The sequence below is a fragment of the Pelmatolapia mariae genome, linkage group LG18, assembly GCF_036321145.2.
Source record: "Pelmatolapia mariae isolate MD_Pm_ZW linkage group LG18, Pm_UMD_F_2, whole genome shotgun sequence".
Classification (NCBI taxonomy): Eukaryota; Metazoa; Chordata; class Actinopteri; order Cichliformes; family Cichlidae; genus Pelmatolapia; species Pelmatolapia mariae.
Genome location: NC_086243.1, coordinates 13,373,237 through 13,394,074, shown reverse-complemented (window position 1 = coordinate 13,394,074; position 20,838 = coordinate 13,373,237). Strand labels below are relative to the sequence as shown.

Sequence of the window (20,838 nt, the reverse complement as noted above, 5' to 3'; positions counted from 1 at the left end):
AAAGGAAACTAAAACACAGACTGGACAAACACTGCTTTTAATTAACTACCACTGCTGTCTTAAATATCATGTTTCTGTGTCTCATGCAGCACGCAGGGTATGCATACTGTAATGTAGCAGGCTACATCTTTCATAACTGGGCATGTACTTTAATCAAGAAAAGAGCAAAAAAAAGAAGAGGGAGCAGAGTGAGATCTGAGCTGTGCCCAAAGCGAACACTGCTCGCAGTCAGGTTATCTTGGGTTCCTGACAGTTTGATCACAAATGTATCTGAGCAGAAGCTTGAGTGCTGCAGGTTTGCCCTGGGGGACATGCAGACGTTACATAACACTGCAGACTTGTACCTTTCTCTGGTGGTGTGTCTTCGTTCGCTGTGTTCCTGATCCCCTTTCCTCCATGGACTGAGGGGAAATGAAAGGAAGTTAGTATTAAAAGAACAAGCTCACACTAGTACATCTGCACATGAATATCATTTTCCAACCCAACAGTTTATAGAAGTGGTACTGGCTGATGTGTCTGACACCTAAAGTATTAGGTATCCCTCAGCAAGGTGTCCAGAAACATGTCTCTGACCTACAAACCATCTTCAGACTTTTAAACTTATATACTTTGTATCTAAAACAAGCAAAGGCAAAGAGTAATTTGCAGTTTTTCTACCATAACTCACTCAACCAGTGAATTAAGCATTTTCTGTACTGTAAGCAAGTCATTCTTTTTAATCCCATAATCCTGTTTAATTCCATAAACCACAGTAACAAAGAATAAGCAGCTGAGCGCTTTGAGAACATCTGAAAGCTTATTTGTGTGAAATTGTTTGAAGCTACCTTGTGACCGTGTGTGTGTGACTCAGATTGAAGTCGTACCCTGAGCGTTCTGCGAGAGGACAAACTTCCTGATGAGTTTGTCTGTGGCCTGCGTGTACAGAGACAGGGCGTAGCGCAGAGACTGCAGATCCGGACTCTTTTCCAGAAACGTTTTCTTCAGGCCCACACCGCCGGCGTGGAAGTATTGCTGTGTAACAGATGTGACATGACACGCTTATTGAGGATAACCGAATGGCAGATAGACGGCAGACACAGCGAGCTCTAAGCGGAGCGTGTAATGTGAGCGAGTGCGACTAAACTGCCTTGTAGCATGCATCAGGGCTTTCAGTCTGCGAGCAATGAAGAAGTAATTTAAAGATCTCTAAATGTGCGTCAAACCTGGCGGATGATGATTAAGAGTCACATTTAAGGTGGGTTGATTAAGAATGGAGAATACTTCTTTTTTCTATTGATTTAAAGACAAGTCTCATGTATGATCACAGTGTCCATAGTAAGTAGGGAGATTCTATAATATGTGCTGCCTAAAAAACATGTGATCACCTCCTTATACCTTAATGGTGTCCAGCGCTAGCTCTATTACTGCACACTGCTTAGGAGTCAGAGCCTTGGCCTCCTCTCGGCCCATGTGTTCCTGCAGGACAGGGAGAGAGGAGTCATTCCATACTGCTGACATTCAATAAATGCAATTTTTTAGACATGTTCTTGTTCCACTCATCTATTTTTAATCACCTTCAGCTTTGAAAGCTGTCCCAACTCCTTTGCAGCATTGAAGATCATCTGAGTTCCCTGTCGAGGAGAGACACAAAGACCAGGTGGCGCAGAGTGAGCGGATAAAAGAAACAAATGGAGTTTTCTGAGATGTGCCAGTGAGGAAGATTTGCAAGGTGACAGGTGAGCAAACTCCAAGTTTTATGCTGGTTTATGCACTTTAGTAACGTTGATTTGAGTGAAAATTACCTTCTAAACAAACAAAGCAAAAAGGTTACATCTTTGGAAAGTTCTCAACAGCAAGGAGGATTATAGTTTAAGTGCTTAAGTGTGCAGTCAGCAGTACTGCAGGGACTCATTGTCACGTAACGCTGCCTCTGGTGCACTGTGCTGCCATCTGAACTGAGTTTTTGAACTGATGCACTCTATCCACACAGAAAAAAGTGACAAAGGCTATGAAGAGTGAAGTTCCCTGTTTAAAAAAAGAAGAGTGTTTCTTCATGCTTAAAACGGCTGCACATATACTTACAATCACCTATGAAAGGATGAACAAGAAAAACGGCAGGATAGATGGGTTAATGTACAAATCCAGGGTAACGCAGCAAACCAAAACACTAAAGAGGAAAAGGGTGAAAATATCCGGGGGGCAGCTGTCTTGTTTTTTAAATACGTACCGTCTGGTCAGTAAGGGTCGGAAGCACGATTGTTTTTTCCATCGTGTTCATCACCAGCTTCCACAGCTCCTTTAGCACTCTCTTCAGGACTGTTTTCTCACAGATCTTAGCAAACAGTGATAAGCTAAAACACAAAGAACGCACAATCTCTTAACACAGCAGCTTAAAACATGATTTCAGTCATGGGTGTAATTTCTTTTTATTCATTTTGATCATCAGATACAGCCACAAGGAAAAAATAGACATGACCCTTGTTTGAGGCTTTTGGCTAGGGTTTTTCAAAATAAAAGTATCTATTTGGTTTTTTTGTTAGCAGTGGCATTGTTGGACTTGGAGCAAAACTTTTTTTGGTTTCATGGCAATCCTTTTTTTCTATAAAATGCTTATTGTGCAAAATATTGGAATTTTTCATAGCAAAAGCAGCAACTGAAAATGTGGCCATTTAAAAAAAAAAAATCAATAAAAAGTCAAAGGAGTTTGCGAAGAAAAGCGTCTGGACTTCTTTAAGTTGCTTGAAAAAGTTTCACCTCTCATCAGGTGAAAACGTCTTCAAGCAACTTAAAGAAGTCCAGACGCTTTTCTTCGCAAACTCCTTTGACTACGATGACCTGGATGACTGAGAACCTTCACAGACATATCAATAAAAAGTATTTTTTTCTGTTTTTCTAGGTAAGGTCAAGAAATCTCAACATTTGATGCCAACCCTTGAGACAAATTTAAGTTGTTTTTTTAAACTTTATTGATGGTCCATGGAGAGACACTTACTTGCTGTCCAGGAAGTCCATGATGGGTTGCAGGACATTGTCAGCTTCCTGCACTACACTGCCATTTGCTGGGACAGTCTGACCTTTGACCTGGGCTAGGATGTCCCCCATTTGCCTCACGTTATCCTCGATCTGCGGCTGGAAACTATATCATCGTATGGAAATATTCAAATGAAATGGACTCAAGAAATTATTCTTTGCCCTCACGAACGTGATGGAATAATTTTGAATAAAATGTAACTGAAAAAAAGAAAATCAAAACATTATTTATTCAGATTATTAATCATTAAGGAAAATATACTTGGTATAAACCGAGTGTATACCAGCCAAGTACAGTTCATTTGACTATTTTCCATAAAATTTAACACTTTTTACTTATGTAACAAGATTACATGAAAGATTTAAATGTAATTGAATTACTTAATATCAGCTTTTTTGGGCCACAAATATTTTTCTAAGTGTGTGTTAAAGCTACTGTGGTTTCAGGGTGACAAACAGACGCACACACCTGACAGCAAAGATGCGGCTGAGGTCATCCATGACGCTATTCAGTTTGTTCTGCAGCTCCTTCAGGAAGTCGCTGGCCTCCACATTGAGCTGGAAGAAGACAGATGTGTTGAGTGCAACAGCCGGGTCACATGAGAACAACCAAAATGAAAACAGCCCGTTTGGAAACTCACATCTTTGCCTCCCATGGCCTCAAACATCTTCTCCAGCTGAACTCTGAGCTGCTGGATGTTATTGATTATGATACATGGCTGACGGGAGAAGGAGAAAAATCATTACACACACTTTTGTCTCTTTCACCCCCTCTCTCCATCCCCATCCTCTGTCTGCTCCTGGCTTTTTATTGTAATCAATCAAGGTTAGGCCTCAACTTTTTTATGGCCTTGTCTGTGAAAGCACTCTTGGTGATGCAGGGTAGCAGAAACAAGAGTTTTCAGTAATTAGTGCACCTCCGGGGGCTCCTAGTCTCTCTGGGAGTGCAGCCCACGTTTCCCCAACCTTATATCACATTCAGCTAATTACACAGCCCTAATTCACTTTGAGAGCTGCAACCTGGGCACAGCTATTACACTGAGGAACAGTTTATTATGTTCAAATTAATCAACTTGACCATTTACACCAATCAGTGTAGAACATAAAATGCAGTTCGAGCTCCACAGTTTTTCCACGCTTACCACTTTCTCTTTCTTGACATGATTTGGAAAGTCCTTTGCTATGATGTCAGCATAAGACAGCAGGACATTGCCAATCGTCTAAAAAATAAAATAGTAATAGTTAGACATATATGACAGTGGGGAAACACTCTGTGAGAGATTTAGTCGGTCAAAGTCACCTTGGCAAATCTCTTCATGTAGTTTCCAACAATCTGAGGGTCAGGACACTCCAGTTTACGGATGATTTCAAAGCTCTGATTGAGCTGAGAGAACACGTCCACCACTGAGCAGGAGAACAGAGCGTGCTCTGACGTTACCTGGAACTGTTGATCAACAAGAAAGAGCAGGAGAAGTATTAGAAGCAAGCGGTACATCACATCGATCTGAGCACTGACACTAACACAGACAGGGCTCGAATCCCCTGATGGCCACCAACGGGAGAAATTCACATCTGGAACAATGGAGCTGACCCCGAGGTCAGCTTCCTGTGACGGCATTTAAAAAAAGTTCTTCTAAAATCTTTTGGATCAGGGTGATCAAGGCGATCAGACGGGCATGATGGGAAACAAGTCCCTCATTAACAGCCCGGCCATTAGCCAAGAAGTGAATAATGTTATGGTAAGCGCCGGAGCCTGGGGATCGTTTTTTTTGCTGACACAGGAAAGCAGAAGCTGCCTCTGGTGACAGTAATTGGACCCAAAGGATCCCCGACATATGAGCTGGGAGACTCTTCAGCTGCTTTGTATCGACTTTTTGGTGTGAGCCAGACTGAGAGTGTGAGATGCTTCATGGTACTTATGTGTGTGTGTGTGTATGTGTGCACTAACTGGTGCTCTATTCCGCAGTGAGGTATTTTTTCACTTTGGTATTGAGTCAGTATCGAGCCATTATTGACTCCCTTGAGGCATTCAACCCTTTCTTCTTAGTTTGGGATGCACTGAGTCGGAGAGATGATGAGAAATTCCAGAATTTGCATGAAAATTGCATGAATACATTTTTCGGGGGGATTTGCCTTCAGGTGATGGGCCTCATTTAAGTTTTCACTATGTATTCAGCTGCTGTCTCAACAGAATGTGATTGTTCAACATTTTCCTCCATAATTTTGTAGTTCCAAAAAAGTTTAACTATTCCTTAAAATGAGAAATAAGGCAGGCATAAAACTGCATCTCATAATGTTTGACATTTTGGGTGTAATCTTATGAAGTTTTATGCATATGTCAGTATTTAAAACAGATACATATGAGGATTTAACTACGGCAACACCTGAAAATCTGATAATACATCACCTAAGATCATGTCTGAAAACAGTTACCCCATCTTTTTTGTCCCTCTCGAGAGCCCCGTGGAGAAAATCTCTGGACACTTCCTCATTCTCGTCCAACCACATGATGACAAATGGCTCAAACCAGCTGCACAACACAGAATGACAAAGGGCAACATAAATCTTTATGCCACGGCGGTAAATGTTTCAGGAAAAGCATGCGGTGCTATAGAAAAATACTCACGCTGGATATTCAGGTACGTGCTTCTGGAAAGTGGGAAGGTCTTTGCAGTACTCATTATAGAGCCACTTCACCTTGAAGTGCAAATTCATATAATCTGCACTTTTGCACAGGCGATGCTTCTCATGCTCTGAATATCAAAGTGGAAGAACGGGTGAGGAAAATTACACGCAAAATTTCCAAAATAAAAAAAGCCCATCACTCCCATCTCATCACCCTGAACACTTACCCTCCATAGCGTACTTCATATCTTGTGCAAACATGTTCCACATGACTTCAGCGCTGATCTTGCCCACATTGAGTTCCTGGGGAAACCTGAAGGAGACATCACAGTGCTCAGGACTAAATCCAGCTCCATATTCAGTAATGGTGCTGTATTATTTAACAAGACAGCCCAGGCTCTTTCTTGTGTAACTCCATCAGTGCTTTCACAGCATGTTTTCAGCTGCCAGCAGAGAGAAATCCACCACAGAGAGAATATGAAATTATCAAGATACTATTATTCTCAGTTTTCTTCCTCCAAAAAAAGCTATGGGTTTATTTAAATTTGTACTAAAATATTAAAAATACACAACCAGCAAAGCTGCAGGAGTTATTTTATGAACATAAACTAAGGGACTGCTGCAAGCACAGTTACATAATAGAGTTGATACTGTACAGCTGTTTGATTTCTTAGACATTGTGCTCTCTTTGGATTTTGTGCTGAAAGGATGCTATTTGTGTCTCATAACAACTTCTGTTTCCCTTTTTGTTCCTTTTTTGTTCCATCACACCCACCACCCATATTCTACTGTCTCACTTTTTTAAAAAAAATAATAAAGCCTTTCATAGACTAGTCAGTCCTTACAAGAATCTTTGGACTCAGACGAAAAGAATTATGCATCGTGTAGACTGCCTTTCACAAACTAGCCTTGATATTTCAGCATTGCCTGTGTATAATAACTACGTAGAGTCAGACAAATCTTATAAGCACACACTCACTGATTAAGGCAAGGAGTGTACGAGTTTTTGTCCTCCTCTATGATGGACACAATAAGCGTGATGAGTTTCGACCAGAAGTCCAGGTTCTTGATGCTGGGACCCTGCTCATCTGGAGGGACAGCTTTTGACTGAAATGAGAAAGGTTTCTTTCACTGTAAAGGCCCTAAAACTGCAACAGCAGCGTCTGTACACAAAAACAGAGGCACACTCACAGGGTCTGTCTGATATTCCCTGTTGTAGAGGTCGTGGCAGTTGTTGAAAATGTATTCGTAGGTGGAGTTGAGACAGGCTTTTACACAATCCTTAACCACCTGACTTGCCCTTGGGGGACTCTGCAGCTCCTGGACCTGAAAACAAATATTAAAGAGCATATTGCTGAACTGAAAACACCTCAAAGCATTTACCAGGCACACACAGCGTCATCAGGAGGGTTTTCTCACTGGGAATTTAACCGTAAACTCACTGAGCTGCATAAATGGCACCCGTGTACAGTAGCAGCCACACAAAAATGAGCACACACACACATATTACAGTGCTTCATGCTAATAGCTTAAGTTTATGTAGGGTTATGCTGATGAGGCTGATTCTCAGTTTGTGCCTTAGGCTGCTTCTAGAAAGTACTGACACTTATACTGTGTTTAGAAGGAAAAAAAAGAGAAAAGAAAAAAGAAAAGAAAATTCTTACCTTCATCCTAAAAAAAGTGATACTAGTCAAAAGGTCAACAGTAGACTTGAGGTCTTGCAGTCTTTCGGGACTGCTGGCAGGGAAGTTATTCTGAAAATGCAAACAGAACAAATTAAAAAATATAACGTGTCAAAGTAGCTTAAAAGCATGCTATTTCTTATTTAAACGATGCATGCACTCAGAAAATCAGGAGCAAGAGACTGACAAACAGGAACACTTGTGATACTATGTAAGCTGCGTGTAATTATAAATGAAAATGTTCAGCACATTTTCTAAAAGAAATAAGAGAAGTAATTACCCGATACATGGACAAGTCAATTCTCAGGGAGTTGTGCAGCTGATCCAGCAGTTTGACAAACCTCTCCTTCTACAAAGGAAAAGATGCAGAAAAAAAATGCAAGAACGTAACACGACTGGAGGATTATTTGTAACCATTTGACTAAACAAAGTTAAGATGGATCTGATGATGTTCAGCTCATTACAAGTTTAACAAAGTAGGCAGCGACACATTTAACGTCCTTTTTTAGGGTGTTTAAGCGAGATACTATTTTATTTCTCATAGGATTGTTAAATTATCATATAATTCCTCTTACACTATACACTCAGTGGCCACTTTGTTAGGTACACCTGTTCAACTGCTTGTTAACCCAAATATCTAATCAGCCAATACTACTGGGATTTTCCCACACAACCATCTCCAGGGTGTACAGAGAATGGTATAAAAGCAGTTTTCTGGATGAAAACGCCTTACTGATCCCAGACGTTGGAGGGGAATGAGCAGCCCGCATTGAGTTGATAGGAAGGCCACAGTGACTCAAATAAACAAATGTTCCACAGAAAAGCATGTCTGAAAACACAACATGTTGAGCCTCGAAGCAGATGGGCTGCGCCAGCAGAAGATCACATTGGGTGGCTCTCCTGTCAGCTACGAACAGGAAACTGAAACTACAGTTCACACAAACTCACCAAAATTGGACAATCAGAGGCTGAAAAAACACTGTCTGGTCTGATGAGACCTGATTTCTGCTGCAACATTCAGATGGTAGTGTCAGAATTTGGTGTAAACAACATGAAAGCATGGATCCATCCTGCCTTTATCAACGGTTCGGGCTGTTGGTGGAGGTGTAATGGTGTGGGTGACATTTTCTTGGTACACTCTGGGGTCCTCCTGCCAACTGAATTTCATTTAAACACCACAGCCTATCCAAGTACTGTTGCTCAGCATAACCATCCTTTTCTAACTGCGCACCGTGTCGCAAAGCTCAGATCATCTCAAACTGGTTTCTTAACATGATAATGAGTTCACTGCACTCAGATGGCTTCCACAGTCAACAGATAACATCATTATTATGTATGGACCAAAATCTCTGAGGAATGTTGCCAGTACACTGCTGAATTTGTGCCATGACAAATTAAAGCAGTTCTGAAGGCAAAACGATGTCAAAACTGGTACTAGCAAGGCGTACCTAATAAATTATCTCATGTGCGTATAGTCACATATAAGAAAGGACAAAATCTTTCAGGGACTCACTCCAAAGTTTGATGCAGCAAATCTGTCTGAGGCTGAAACATTGTTGGAGGACTGGGTAGTGTGGGCGTAGTAAGCATTGATGTTGGCAAGTAGTGTGCTCATCACGGCTGGCACTCCTGGGCACATGTACTTCGATGACAAGCAGGCAAAGTGGCTGTGGGGTGGATGTGGCAAAAAGGCAAAGATTTAGTACATTTACTTCTCATCTCATCTCATATTCCTGCATTGCACGGTAAGAAAATACACTGTGTGGTCAAGATTTAGATGCACTGTGTGCTTCATGAAACCATTTATTATCACGTCAGCGCTTCACGTTTCAAACATTTAAATTTGGCTCTCGTGGTTCTGTTTGGTATACTAACGTCATGGCCTGGTAGATGGACTCCACTCCGTATCTCATGGCAAACTCATCAACGATCTCCTGAGCCGTTTCATCAAAGTACACCTTCCAGGCATCATCTCCTTTGGCGTCAGGAATCTTTACCACACCGCCGTTTTGCTCCTCAGTTGTGTACTGGAACAAATGCTGAACACATACAAAGAAGAAGTAAGGGCGATTTTATGTACTAAGCTATAAAAATGTTTACATTATCACTGGCAGTTAAATAGCAATTAGCAGGATAAAATGATAGTATTAGACCTAAATGTGCCCATTTATGTCTGTGTAAACTGTGTGACATCCACAAGTAAACTGACTGGATCTTTTATAATAAATAATTAAAATATTCCAAAAAGACATTTAAAGGATTCCCATCACATGTCTGTGCAGACTGACCTCATGCAGACAGGTGTACTGGACATGGTAAGGAGCCACCGTCTCCTCTCCTTTGATCTCCACACTTATGTGCATCCGAATTGCTCCAGACACAGCAGACTTATCTGTTCTCTTGTCTGTCACGAGAAAGTAAGAAATGTCCCCTTAGTTGGCTAAAATTTCTCCTATCTACAACAGACAAGCACTTCAATTATCTGTTATATCTTACTGACTTGTTGATCTTCTCATTCCTCTCTAACTCACTATCCCCTTTTCAGCCTCTTCTCCTGTCCCACAAAAACTCACCTAGGTTGTACCAGACGTCCATCTCCCCGCTCAGAGTGCGGACTTCGATGATGGTTTGACCCAGGAAGTCATCGCTCTCACGTTTGAACCTCTGTTTCACGCGAGACTTGATGTCATCGTCTTCATCCCACACACGGACCTTGATGCGGTCAGATGAGTTGTGGCATTCACTGGATGATGAAGGGGGACAAACGGGTGGAAAACATAAAAAGTTGACAACTGTAATACAGAAAGGGTGGGGGAAATTAGTCCAAATATACTACAACTACTGCGTGGGCCTTTAGAGACATAAAAACAAACCATAAAAATGTAATTTTCAACAACTTTTAATAAGATATCATTTGCATTTGAAACTTTTATGATAGGCTTTCTAGTGGACTCACAAGTGGAAGCTCTCTTCCCAGACAGGGTTGAGGTTCCCATAGATGGTCTTTGTCCTCTTCTTGGTTTTTCCAACTTGAACAGTTACATAAGGGTCGCTAGAGCCTGTTTTGTCTTTAGCCTGAAGGCCCTGGGCACATACCACTGAGCAAGAGGCGAGAGACAAAGGTAAATGTAGAAAAAAATCTTTTCAACTATCTTACAAAAGAAAGAAAAAGAAAAAACAGCTTTTGAAAATAAAAATCAAACTTGCATCAATGGGCTTTACAAACATGTGTCCCACTATCCTTTAACAATTATTTCAGGTAAATATATAAATGTATATTCAATTGTACCTGTGATGCTGATTTTAGCTGACCATTTGGAGGTCCCATCAAGCACACTTTGCTTGATCTGTTTCATGTGCATGGCATGCGTTGCTTTGTCGAGGGCAAACACTTCCTGGATTAGCTCAAAGATCTCTGGCTTATTCCTCTCTCTGATCTTCATGCGATCCTTTAGGACCATGATGATGTTCTGGGTCCGGTCCTCTGCACCATGCTTGGAGCTCTTCTCTGCAGCTCCTGAATAGACAGGAAAAAAAATTAATGAAGGGATGCACAACGGATAGCTGATAGTGTGAATATATTGGGAAGGGAATATATCTGATTCACTGCAATATATTTCCTTAAAACTGGGCACCAAGTTAAGATAGCATCAGATCAATTTAGAAAGACATTTCTTGGCCAGGAGTCAAACCCCTAAATTCCCTCAAACAATGACAGAGACTGACTCCACTTAACCATTGATCTACTCGGGAAAAACAAGATAGTCAAGTAACTGTAAAAAGATCAACACATGTTTCCAGGATCAAGATCTTACAAGAATCTTTGGACTCAGAAGAAATTAATTATGCATCGTCTAGACTGACTCTAAGATGAGGATGGGAACCGGATAAGTCACTCTTTGTGAAACTAAATTAGACAAAGCAGTATGGATGCAAAGCCTATGGGTAGAAGGGAGAGCGAAAAAGGGCAGGGGTATGACAGCACATTACTCAGGAGATAAATTGGAAAGGAAGAGGGAGGAGAATGTGAGAGTGGACAGAGGACAAGAATAATGGGATGTCAATCGGGCAGAAGGATACACAGGAGGAGCTAAAACAGTTTGGGTGTGTGCAGATGCGCATGAGAAAGATGTGTATGTTTTATGCCTGTCCGCACGAGTGCCAAAATCTGTGTGGCCTTACTCTGCAGACAGTCGGCATTGAGCAGATCCTGGCACTTTTCATGGCATTTGACACCGCACTCTGAGCAGCGCATGCCTTGACGTGCGATGCCCCAGAGTAGTCCCTCACATTCATAGCAATAGGTGGGAGTGGTGGCTGTCCACACCTCAAAGTTGTGTGGTGTAGTGGAGGAGATGGGGTAGATCAGAGCCTGCAGGGTCTTTTTATAAACATGAATCTTCTGCAAGTGCCACACAGAAAAGAAACACACGTTTAAGTCCAGCTATTTATTAAATTCTGAAGGTTCTGAAAAAAAAAAACTGACAAAGAAACATGTGGAGGAAAACCCACCAGCTCCTCATTGCCGAGAGTAGTGGAGGCCATGGCTGAGGTGATTCCAGCTTTACGTGAGTTCTGCACCAGAGACTGAGGAGGAGACGGCAAACAAAAAAAATGTTTTCAAGTGTGCAGCAACTGCATAGATCCTAATATTTGATTTCTTTGATGAATAAAATACACTTACCATCGCCTAAAGATATCAGGCAATGATTAAACACAGGAGCAGAGTGGAAGGAGACAAAAACAGATGTGAGCAAAGTTAGGGATATTAAAACAGTGAGCTATCAGAATCTAAATGATCTGTGTGTGTACAAGTCTGTTTCCTAAACTCTTATTTGCTGCTATGCAGCCTTTAATTTATCAGCAAATCAAGCACAGCAATCAAACTGGCTACAGGTGGAGTAAATTTACTTTTGATTATAAAAAAGGTGAACTAGAAAAGTAGAAGTTCAATCGTGCATAAGATCAGAGGAAGAAAAACTAACTACAACACAAAATAAAAGACAGTAAATCAATGACAGAGGAAAGATCATAGACAGAAATCAATTGTGTCTACACAAAAATGATTCTTAGTGTGGGGTTTATTACATGTGTGTGTCCGCGTGTTTGTGCACGTGTGTGTAAATGTTCTCACCAGATCTCTGACTAGAGGAATGGCTTTTCTCTTGCGAAGGTCGGGCATGCTGTCAATACTGTATAGTGCACCTCCCATTCTGTAAGTTAAACAATAAACAGTAACATTTTTATGCATATACTCATCAGCATTTATATTTTTATCATCACAATGCTTTACTCTAAATTTGAGATTTGGAACAAAGAGGGTGTTGGATTTATCTCAGTCCCTTTTAATGCTCAGCCAGTCAAGGACTTATCAAGGACTTGATTGGGGAGTTTAATTACAGCGGCTGCTTTGTATAAAATAGTGGGCATGACATTCCACACACCTAGCATTAACTGCTGGGTTTCTATTTGGCTAACGTAGCATTTCTTCAGCATGTAGCTTCAGTTGAGCTCTGATGTCTCCCTCATCTACAAACGACCTGCCAGCCAAGTCGGGGCAGCCCAGAGCTGTTCAGTGCTTACTGGCTTAATGCCACAAGCTGAACGAGCCTCAATAAAACAGAACAAAGCATTTCTGGGCTAAAAAAAGGATTGCCAATCTAAAACACTAAAGGATTCTTTCACCAATGAACTGAGGATAACTTTAATTGTACTTGAGGTAACACTTTGTCATACTTCCCAAGTAATTAAATGGAATTTTAATGTACTTTACTTGAAATGACAAAATAATTATATTTACCTACAAATACTTAAAGGGTAAATTTACTAGAACAACAGGGTTAACACTGAAACAAAGAAATAATTATATTGTGAGTAAATTTAAGTAGTGTGTAAGAAAATTTACAGGAAAAGAGACAAATTATTCTGTTAGTAATTTTTATTACTGCATAACTTTTTGTAATTTTGTGGAAAAAGAAACAATATTTACCAATATACTGTACATTTCAGGGTTCAGACAGTGTTAATGTTATGGAGTGGCTTCACTTTAATGTCTAGGTATTTCAAAGGAAAGGAAACAGTTATTACCTGTAAAAAGTTATATAATATTTCAAATTTCTCATGTACTTTGTAAAATTGCTGATATATTATTTGACCTAACTGAAACACTGTCTGATGTAACGTCATGTAAGAGAACATAAACGACTCACCCTCCTTTACCAAACCACAGCGAGTTGGACGTCTCTCCTCGAGCCTGAGAGAGAAAGAGGAGGAATGTCAAAGAAGAAAAAAGACATCTGAAGTTTGTCCCTACAGGGATTTTTTCCTTTAATATGCTGCATGAATACAGCTGCATCACCATAATGAAAGTTATCTGATTATGAAAGTGCTCTATTAAACTCTTCACATTTAAACCCCATCCCATTTTGAATTATTGTATCACTGTTTGAAGGAGGGCGGGTCAGAGAAATTACAGAGTTAGTGTGCTCTTTGTACAGCTGTGAAACAAAGATAATGACATTTACAAAGGCATTTACTCTATAGGCAGCAGAATTTAGAACCAAAAGAACCACTTATTCAATAAATAACTATGGATTATGGAGCTATGCAAAGTACTCTTATTTATGTAAACCTTCAATTCAAAGGTGTTTCTGGAAAGCCAATTAATTTATGGCACATATGCAAACTGCTCAGCTCTTGAAAGATACAACAAAAAAAGGTCAAATTGTTGTGAAAAATGAATGAACGAAGCGAAGGTGGCTGTTTATATAGATATGCAGCAGGACGCATTTCCTTCTGTCTTTCAAGCAACACGTTCAGGCTGTACCTACCTGTCAGCATGCTCCAATGATGGCCGAGCAAAGTGCATGTGAGTGTCACTATGGCAATGACATGAAACTGGAAAGAAAACAAAGCGGGTTGGCACAAACCAAAAAAATCAAAATAAAGAGAGGGGAAGGAAGCCAAATGTACAAAAACATAATGCAACACACATCAAAATAAACATCAAAGCAAGTGATTATTTCTCTGCACAACTGAATTCAAACGCAATGAACAGCAACATAATATATAAATAAAATATGCAAGTGAAAACCGACCAAGCAAAACTTAATGTATCTGGCTAGGTCATGCAGTTCTTGTCAAGCAGTGGTGTGGAGCTGCACCCAGGCTAAAATATGAAGTTTGCTCCCTGCCAAGTATTTTTATTTTTAAGGAAGCCAAAAAGGTATCAATTATAGAATATGAAACACATTAAGTCTGCATAAAACACTATCAAAACAGAACTCAAGAAGTTAGTGTATGTACCCTCCCTCTGCACATAAATAATGCATAGCGCATACATATTTCAAAGACCTGGTAGACACTTTAGAGTCCCTGGAACTGAGGTGTATTTTTGATATCACTGGGTGGAGCTGAATCAGGCACATAGCTCAGGAAGTTGAGTGGACTGTTGCAGTGAGGCTGGAAGGGTGTGGCTCGGTCAGAGCTGAGACTGGGAGTAAATGGTGCACTTACCTCCCGGAGTTGTTCTAAGACCTTGTTGTAGAGTCTGTGCCAGTTCTCTTTGGCTCTAACTGCTGGATCAACTGGTTCTTTGGGTTCCTCTATTACTGGAGGACTAAAAGAAAAAACAACAACATTTTTTGGACTTTTTTCAGCTGAAAAAAAGTTGTTTTCAGCTGAAAAGTTGTTTTCACAAAGATCTTTTCAGCTGACACACTCTGATTTTTCCCCCCAATTTAGTTTATTTTTTGTTGATTCAGTGAATTGATCTTATTTCCATTCAACCTTCAATCCTACCTCTCAGGTGGCATCTCTTTTTCCTCATCTGGGGTCACGGGTCTGCTTTCTTCAAAAATTTCCTCTTTCTGCTCAATGGGAATCATCTCTTCATTCTGTGCGGGAGGAGTTCTGGCCTCCTTCTCCAGCATTGTTTCCTGCTCTAGCCATGGTTCCTCCTCAACCATGGGAGCCTGGTCTTCAAATGACATTGACTTGGTCGCTGGATCATTGAGATTAGACGGGGTCTGCTCAGATGAAGGGCCCATTGCTTTGGAAGGGGGCTGGGACGCAGCAGGGGCTGAGTTAGCCAAAGTGGCTGGGTGAGATGGAGGGACAGAGTTAGCTGCAGCAGAATGGTTTTGCTGAGATACAGCTGAAGGTGGAGGGTGAGACTGAGCTGGCTGGGCTGTGGGGACAGAAGACAGGAAACTGGAAGCCAATCCTGTGACAGCAGCGGTTAGAGGTTTGGCCATGGAGAAGAAGGACGTGGCAGAAGGAGCTGGCTGCGGCTGGGGTTGTGTTTGGGTCTGGGGTTGTTTGGGCGGTTGGGCTGTTTGTTGACCAGAAGGGGGCTGTGTTGTTGGTGCCATACCAGCAGAATGAGCCTGGTTGGATTGGTTAGAGGGTTGAGCAGGAGGCTGCTGTTGGTGTAGGGAGTTTTGCTTCTCTAGAGGGGGCCTAGAGTTGGGTACATCAAGTGCTGGATGGGCAGTTGAGGTTGGAGTGGGAGTGAAGGGAGGTTCCATGTCCTCACTGAGGGTCCCATCCAAATTGTACAAATCCTCATCATCATACATCATCTCCTCATCCTCATAGAGGCCTTCCTCTTCTCCTTCATACAATAGTCCTCCGTCATCCTCCTCATACAGAGCAGCCTCTTCTCCTCCATCTTTGCTGTAGCCACCTTCATCGCTGTACGCCCCCTGAGTCTCATCAGGGTCCCAGTCTGGAGAGCCTTTACTATAGCTAACGGAGGAGTGACAGGAATGGTAGGAGTCATTCTCATCGTAAAGGTCCCTCTCCCCGTACTCACCACCGTAGTCTTCCTCGCTCAGCTGACTGCTGCACCGGCTGAGCTCTGCAGATGATGCATAGCTCCCAGTGGGACTGGAGGGAGGAAACGAGAAGAGAAGAGAAGAGAAGAGAAGAGAAGAGAAGAGAAGAGAAGAGAAGAGAAGAGAAGAGAAGAGAAGAGAAGAGAAGAGAAAAATATAAAAACGCAAGACAGCATTGCCTGGAGAGTACCGAAGGTACTAAGAAAAGGTTGATAGTTTTATAATAAACATACATACACTTTAATTTATGCTATTATTGCATGTATATTAGTGAGTATCTAGGCATATGTAGAATAAATGGTTTACCGTCCCTCTATGAACTATTATCTTAAAAATGCTTATAGAGCACTGTATTAGAGCCCTTTATGGCCGATACACTGCTAGACAGCTCAACAAAATACCTTTTCTACATGTCTTGAGGCCGCCTGAAATAATGCTGATGGCTAATCAATGAAAAGCACCAGGGATACAAGAGTACCAGACAAGTGGCAAGAAATAGAGCAGAACAGAAAGGTAAGAGGCCCAGAGAAAGCTGACAAAGGAAAAAAGAAAAAAGCATCCAGAAATGCAACAAACAGGGAAAACTTATTCATGCTATTTGATGAATGGGGTTATTAAAACCAAAATAGAGGCACAGAGAAGAAAAAGGATGAATGAGGGAGAGGCAGACGGTGAAGAGAGGAGGGATGGTGAGCACGGTGACAAAACAGAAGTGCAGAGAGGGAGCGAGTGCAGAGAGCTGAGAGGAGGAGATGAAGAAGGATGTGTGGGGATGTGAGGAGGTTGCCCTGTCCAATACACTCACAGAGACAGCTAATCTTATGTGCAGTATTGACCATGAGATTGCCACCTGAATAATTCATAAAGCAGAGCGTGGATGAATGTATATTTTCATTCTAACTCTGTGGAAGATATGTAAATGTTGAGAGGTCTAACAGTGTTATAAACAACTCTGAAACAGATGCAGCTTTTTGTCTGAAAAAACCAATGAAAGGTTTGCATATGCACCAAAGACACTGCACAATTTCATTAACTGTACTGAGTCATTAACAGGACTTTTTGACTTGTCACAGCAGGAAAAGCACAGGCGGACATGAATTAATGAATGATTCATGGCTGATTTCCACTTAGGTGCCAGGTATTGTTCATGCAGGCCATTATCATACTGTCGTGGCTTATTGAGGCACCTGGAAAAATACTTTTTTTTAATATCCCCTGTGCCTTTTCTTACTACAGAAGATCAAAACGTCTGTGACAAAATTGGTTATAACTGAACTAAACGTCACATCTAATCTGCCAGGCATGGTACTGTTGGGACAGACACGCCTACACCAAAGCAGAAACACACCTGACAGTCCTCTGATGGTGGTAGTCGAGGTCATGGCTGTTGCCAGAGCGAGGGTAAGAGAAGCTTCTGGAGTTGCGGTGCTGGTGGCTGATAGGATATTGATGGACAGAGGCGTTGGGTTGGGATGTGCTGTAGTAGGGAGGGGGGATGCTGTTACTGGTTTCACTGCGGTAGTCGCTGTCTCTGTCGTCCACAGCACTATCTGGGTCTTCATCTACAGAGGAGCACACACATTCATAGCAAGAAAAAAAAACTTCACAATTTGCTGTAGCCGGAAGAAGAAATTCAGAATAATTTACCATGAAAATAATGAAACCGTCATGTGGTATAGAGATAAGAGGCTCTAATCAGCACTAAACCAATTTTTTACACTATGGTAATTACAGATAATAAAGATGAGCCGCTGAACCCCAGCTACACCCATAAACTGCAGGCCATTCAAAGTGAAGTGAAACATGAAACACACGACGAATATCAGCGTGTTCCCTCTCACCCTCATCGTCATAGCCGAATGTAAATCTACACCGCTTGCTGAGGGAACGCTTTACTTTTCTGTGGTGTCCAGAGATTGGATTAGATTAAAAATCCCAGAGGGAAGTGATGACAGACTTGAACAGTGCTGAAGCAGTCAAAAGAGAAACTAGCTATCTATTAATCATTCATCATTATCCATCATCTTTTGCACTCTGAAAGCCACTGATGGAGGCAGCCGCTGCACCGCTCGCACCTTCATCTTCATCCGCCTGGGCGTGTAAAAACACAAATTAAAGGCATCAAACTTCGTGTCCCCCATGTGTGCCCCCCGTCTCTCTCTCTCTTTGCCTGTTTCTCCCCTCTCCATCAGCTCAGCATCCATCATCACACCCCACTCCCTGCTTTTTCCTTTTTTTTAAATCTGAGTGAAGAGAGATGAATCGCTGCAGTTGTGTGGGTGAGTCTGAAAGGCACTTATATAACACCATCTGCTAATCACAGTGAGAGAGAAAGCGATAGTCAGGAAGGAAGCGAGACAAAGGAGACTTTTTGTGTAGATTTGAATGTCCGGACAATGAGATGCTGATTTTTTTTTCTTTCAATCACTGTATAAAATAAATAAATAAAACTGTAACTGATGTTAAAAGTTCAGTTTACCCAAATTACTTGAAATAATATGTAAACTTTTTTTTCATTGAAGTCATTTTTGTTTACCAGCAAGGCCGTAGAGGTCTGTTTATTACCTGCAGTAACAAGTAACAATGCTACTGGAAGTAGATATTCGTTTGTACTGCTGTGACTACCACAAATGGAATTTAATATAGCCTCACAGCTTTCAGAGGTGGCTGAAATCACAATCACTCCAACGCAGTTCACCCGATATATACAACTACAAGAAAACGACCTCAAATTGAAGCTCAAAGTCAGCGCTCCATCGATCATATTGCTTGATTTCAAATCTAATGATGGATTGCAGAGTCAAAGCAATTTAGAAAGTGTGAGTGTATGTACACTTACTTTGTTGGTCTCCCCACAGACTCCAGTTACCTGCAGTGAAACAGGAGGGTGTCAGTATTGATTATGAATTATACCGGTGTTAAAACGTAAACATGATTCCGTGCCATTAAACACTTCAAATTTCCAAGATGGAGGTGGTGAATGGAAAGCCTTTCCAGACAGCTGGCTCAGCAAGCCTTGCAGACGGAGCAAATGGTCGAAACACAGAGGATCCTGTAGGAGCTCGCCTCTAGATATCTGATAACGCTATCGATCTCTTTACAGTGCAGATATCCAGGCCCTTTTCCCCATCTTATGCTCAACAACCCTCGTGTGGTTATACGCACCATGCACATGCTGATCTTAAACAATCTAATTACATCTCTGAAGCTAGACACATAATTCTCCTGTTAAGCACAAACTGATTTGTAAAAACAGCGACGGGTTACTTACAGCACTGGGTTCCTGGCACACGCAGAGGGCGTTCCTGTTCCTCCTGGTATGAGTACTGGAGCCGAGACCGTGAGGATAATTGAAAAATAATGAAACAGAAGTGGAGAAAATGTTGGATTTCATCTCGTAAACTGCAAAATATTCCCCCAATTAATCATGTTGGCTTGTTCCTAAAAAGTACGGATGTGCCATAGGGATATTAAATCAAACTGGGTAACAGCTTACATCTTGGTCCCTCATGGCATTGAGCTGCTCCAGTTTTTTGGCCCAGTACCGTGCTTCATCCTCTGGGATATCTGCAAACAACCAGAGAGAAAGACTCAGTTACAAACACAGCAAAAACAGAGCTTCTCCTAAATAAGCACTTAAAATAGTTTTTCACAGGACTGTCTGCATAAGAACTGTTTTGTTCTATGTCACAAATGAAAGTCAACCCAAATGAAGACAAAGTATTGTATAACAAGCCATCCGTAAATATTTTTGACCCAGATTGGAAACTTTGGTCTAACTAGGATACAGTGACATTGAAAATTGCCCTCCTCCACTTACAGGTCTAAAGCCAAGTACCTATAAATAGGTCAGGTCCACAAACTGTGGAGTCAGGTGTGCAATATTGACTACAGGAAGGGGAAACAGCATGAAAATGACACCTAATCAATGCTAAGTGGAACACAGCATGATCATCGAGAAAAGAAGTGCACAAACACTGCCCTCCATGACACACATCCGCACACGACGTCCTCTCAAACATAGAATTGAAAAGTAGGTCAGCTTAATTAATCAGTCAGAAATTATTGGTCCTCATTTATCACTGTTTGCTGTGAAAATGTACCAACAGACATAATTTATTTGCTCCATATCCCCCCGGTTGCCAACAGGATTGATGACTTCCTGTAATTTCAAATTCTCATTTTTTCCCACCAACTGACAGTTTCTGGTTTTGATGTGAATATTGATTTCTCACCTAGAGGCAGTTCGAAGCGCGTATCGAGTAAAACCAGGTGGAGGGTGGGATCTTTGGTGCCACAGATCTCATTATCAGCCATGATGACCTGAGAGTCCAGCGTGAGCCACTCCCCTGGACCTTCCTGCATTACACAAACATAAAACTGAGTGAAGAGTCCTCAACCACCACTTGACAGCTATTTCTAAAGTTGTGATCGTGGTTAGTATCAAACCTCATTGGACTGCCGGATGCTGTGAAGTGGAATCCACACAGTGCCAACCATGGTGTCCCAGATTAATCCTTTGTTCCACACCTCTACTGTCAGACCCAGGTCCAGGCGGTTAATTTCACTGTGAAGACAAAGAAAATTCAAGTCCAAAATCCAGACAAAGAGTTTGACTATTGCATGCGTCTATAGACTTTAAGAGCATTAAAGAGACTAATGCTGCACTTTTTCATTAGGAACAT

At 41.5% G+C, this 20,838-nt stretch overlaps 1 protein-coding gene and 1 long non-coding RNA gene across 2 annotated transcripts in view; one reads left to right on the top strand and one right to left on the bottom strand.

Annotated features, from left to right (window-relative positions):
• The window catches only part of LOC134617638 (protein unc-13 homolog A-like), a 33,493-nt gene that overhangs the window by 5,498 nt on the left and 7,157 nt on the right, over window positions 1–20,838 (bottom strand). The window contains exons 4-39 of the mRNA XM_063462959.1: window positions 20,603–20,720; window positions 20,389–20,512; window positions 19,650–19,720; window positions 19,425–19,479; window positions 18,993–19,022; window positions 17,502–17,715; window positions 15,117–16,205; window positions 14,832–14,934; window positions 13,526–13,569; window positions 12,451–12,529; window positions 12,001–12,006; window positions 11,829–11,903; window positions 11,499–11,718; window positions 10,606–10,833; window positions 10,273–10,414; window positions 9,890–10,059; window positions 9,605–9,720; window positions 9,192–9,355; window positions 8,830–8,983; window positions 7,597–7,665; window positions 7,299–7,388; window positions 6,826–6,960; window positions 6,614–6,741; window positions 5,862–5,947; window positions 5,636–5,762; window positions 5,443–5,539; window positions 4,310–4,453; window positions 4,152–4,229; window positions 3,651–3,728; window positions 3,479–3,567; window positions 2,972–3,115; window positions 2,207–2,330; window positions 1,554–1,610; window positions 1,375–1,455; window positions 864–1,011; window positions 345–401 (exon numbers count right to left, since the gene is read on the bottom strand). Of these exons, the coding sequence (XP_063319029.1) occupies window positions 345–401; window positions 864–1,011; window positions 1,375–1,455; window positions 1,554–1,610; window positions 2,207–2,330; window positions 2,972–3,115; window positions 3,479–3,567; window positions 3,651–3,728; window positions 4,152–4,229; window positions 4,310–4,453; window positions 5,443–5,539; window positions 5,636–5,762; window positions 5,862–5,947; window positions 6,614–6,741; window positions 6,826–6,960; window positions 7,299–7,388; window positions 7,597–7,665; window positions 8,830–8,983; window positions 9,192–9,355; window positions 9,605–9,720; window positions 9,890–10,059; window positions 10,273–10,414; window positions 10,606–10,833; window positions 11,499–11,718; window positions 11,829–11,903; window positions 12,001–12,006; window positions 12,451–12,529; window positions 13,526–13,569; window positions 14,832–14,934; window positions 15,117–16,205; window positions 17,502–17,715; window positions 18,993–19,022; window positions 19,425–19,479; window positions 19,650–19,720; window positions 20,389–20,512; window positions 20,603–20,720 (4,934 nt within the window). The remainder of the gene's footprint in view (window positions 1–344; window positions 402–863; window positions 1,012–1,374; window positions 1,456–1,553; window positions 1,611–2,206; window positions 2,331–2,971; window positions 3,116–3,478; window positions 3,568–3,650; window positions 3,729–4,151; window positions 4,230–4,309; window positions 4,454–5,442; window positions 5,540–5,635; window positions 5,763–5,861; window positions 5,948–6,613; window positions 6,742–6,825; window positions 6,961–7,298; window positions 7,389–7,596; window positions 7,666–8,829; window positions 8,984–9,191; window positions 9,356–9,604; window positions 9,721–9,889; window positions 10,060–10,272; window positions 10,415–10,605; window positions 10,834–11,498; window positions 11,719–11,828; window positions 11,904–12,000; window positions 12,007–12,450; window positions 12,530–13,525; window positions 13,570–14,831; window positions 14,935–15,116; window positions 16,206–17,501; window positions 17,716–18,992; window positions 19,023–19,424; window positions 19,480–19,649; window positions 19,721–20,388; window positions 20,513–20,602; window positions 20,721–20,838) is intronic.
• Window positions 926–2,985, top strand: LOC134617639 (uncharacterized). Its single transcript, XR_010091556.1, has 3 exons — window positions 926–1,234; window positions 1,589–1,715; window positions 2,876–2,985. It is a non-coding gene; the product is annotated as an uncharacterized LOC134617639 (long non-coding RNA).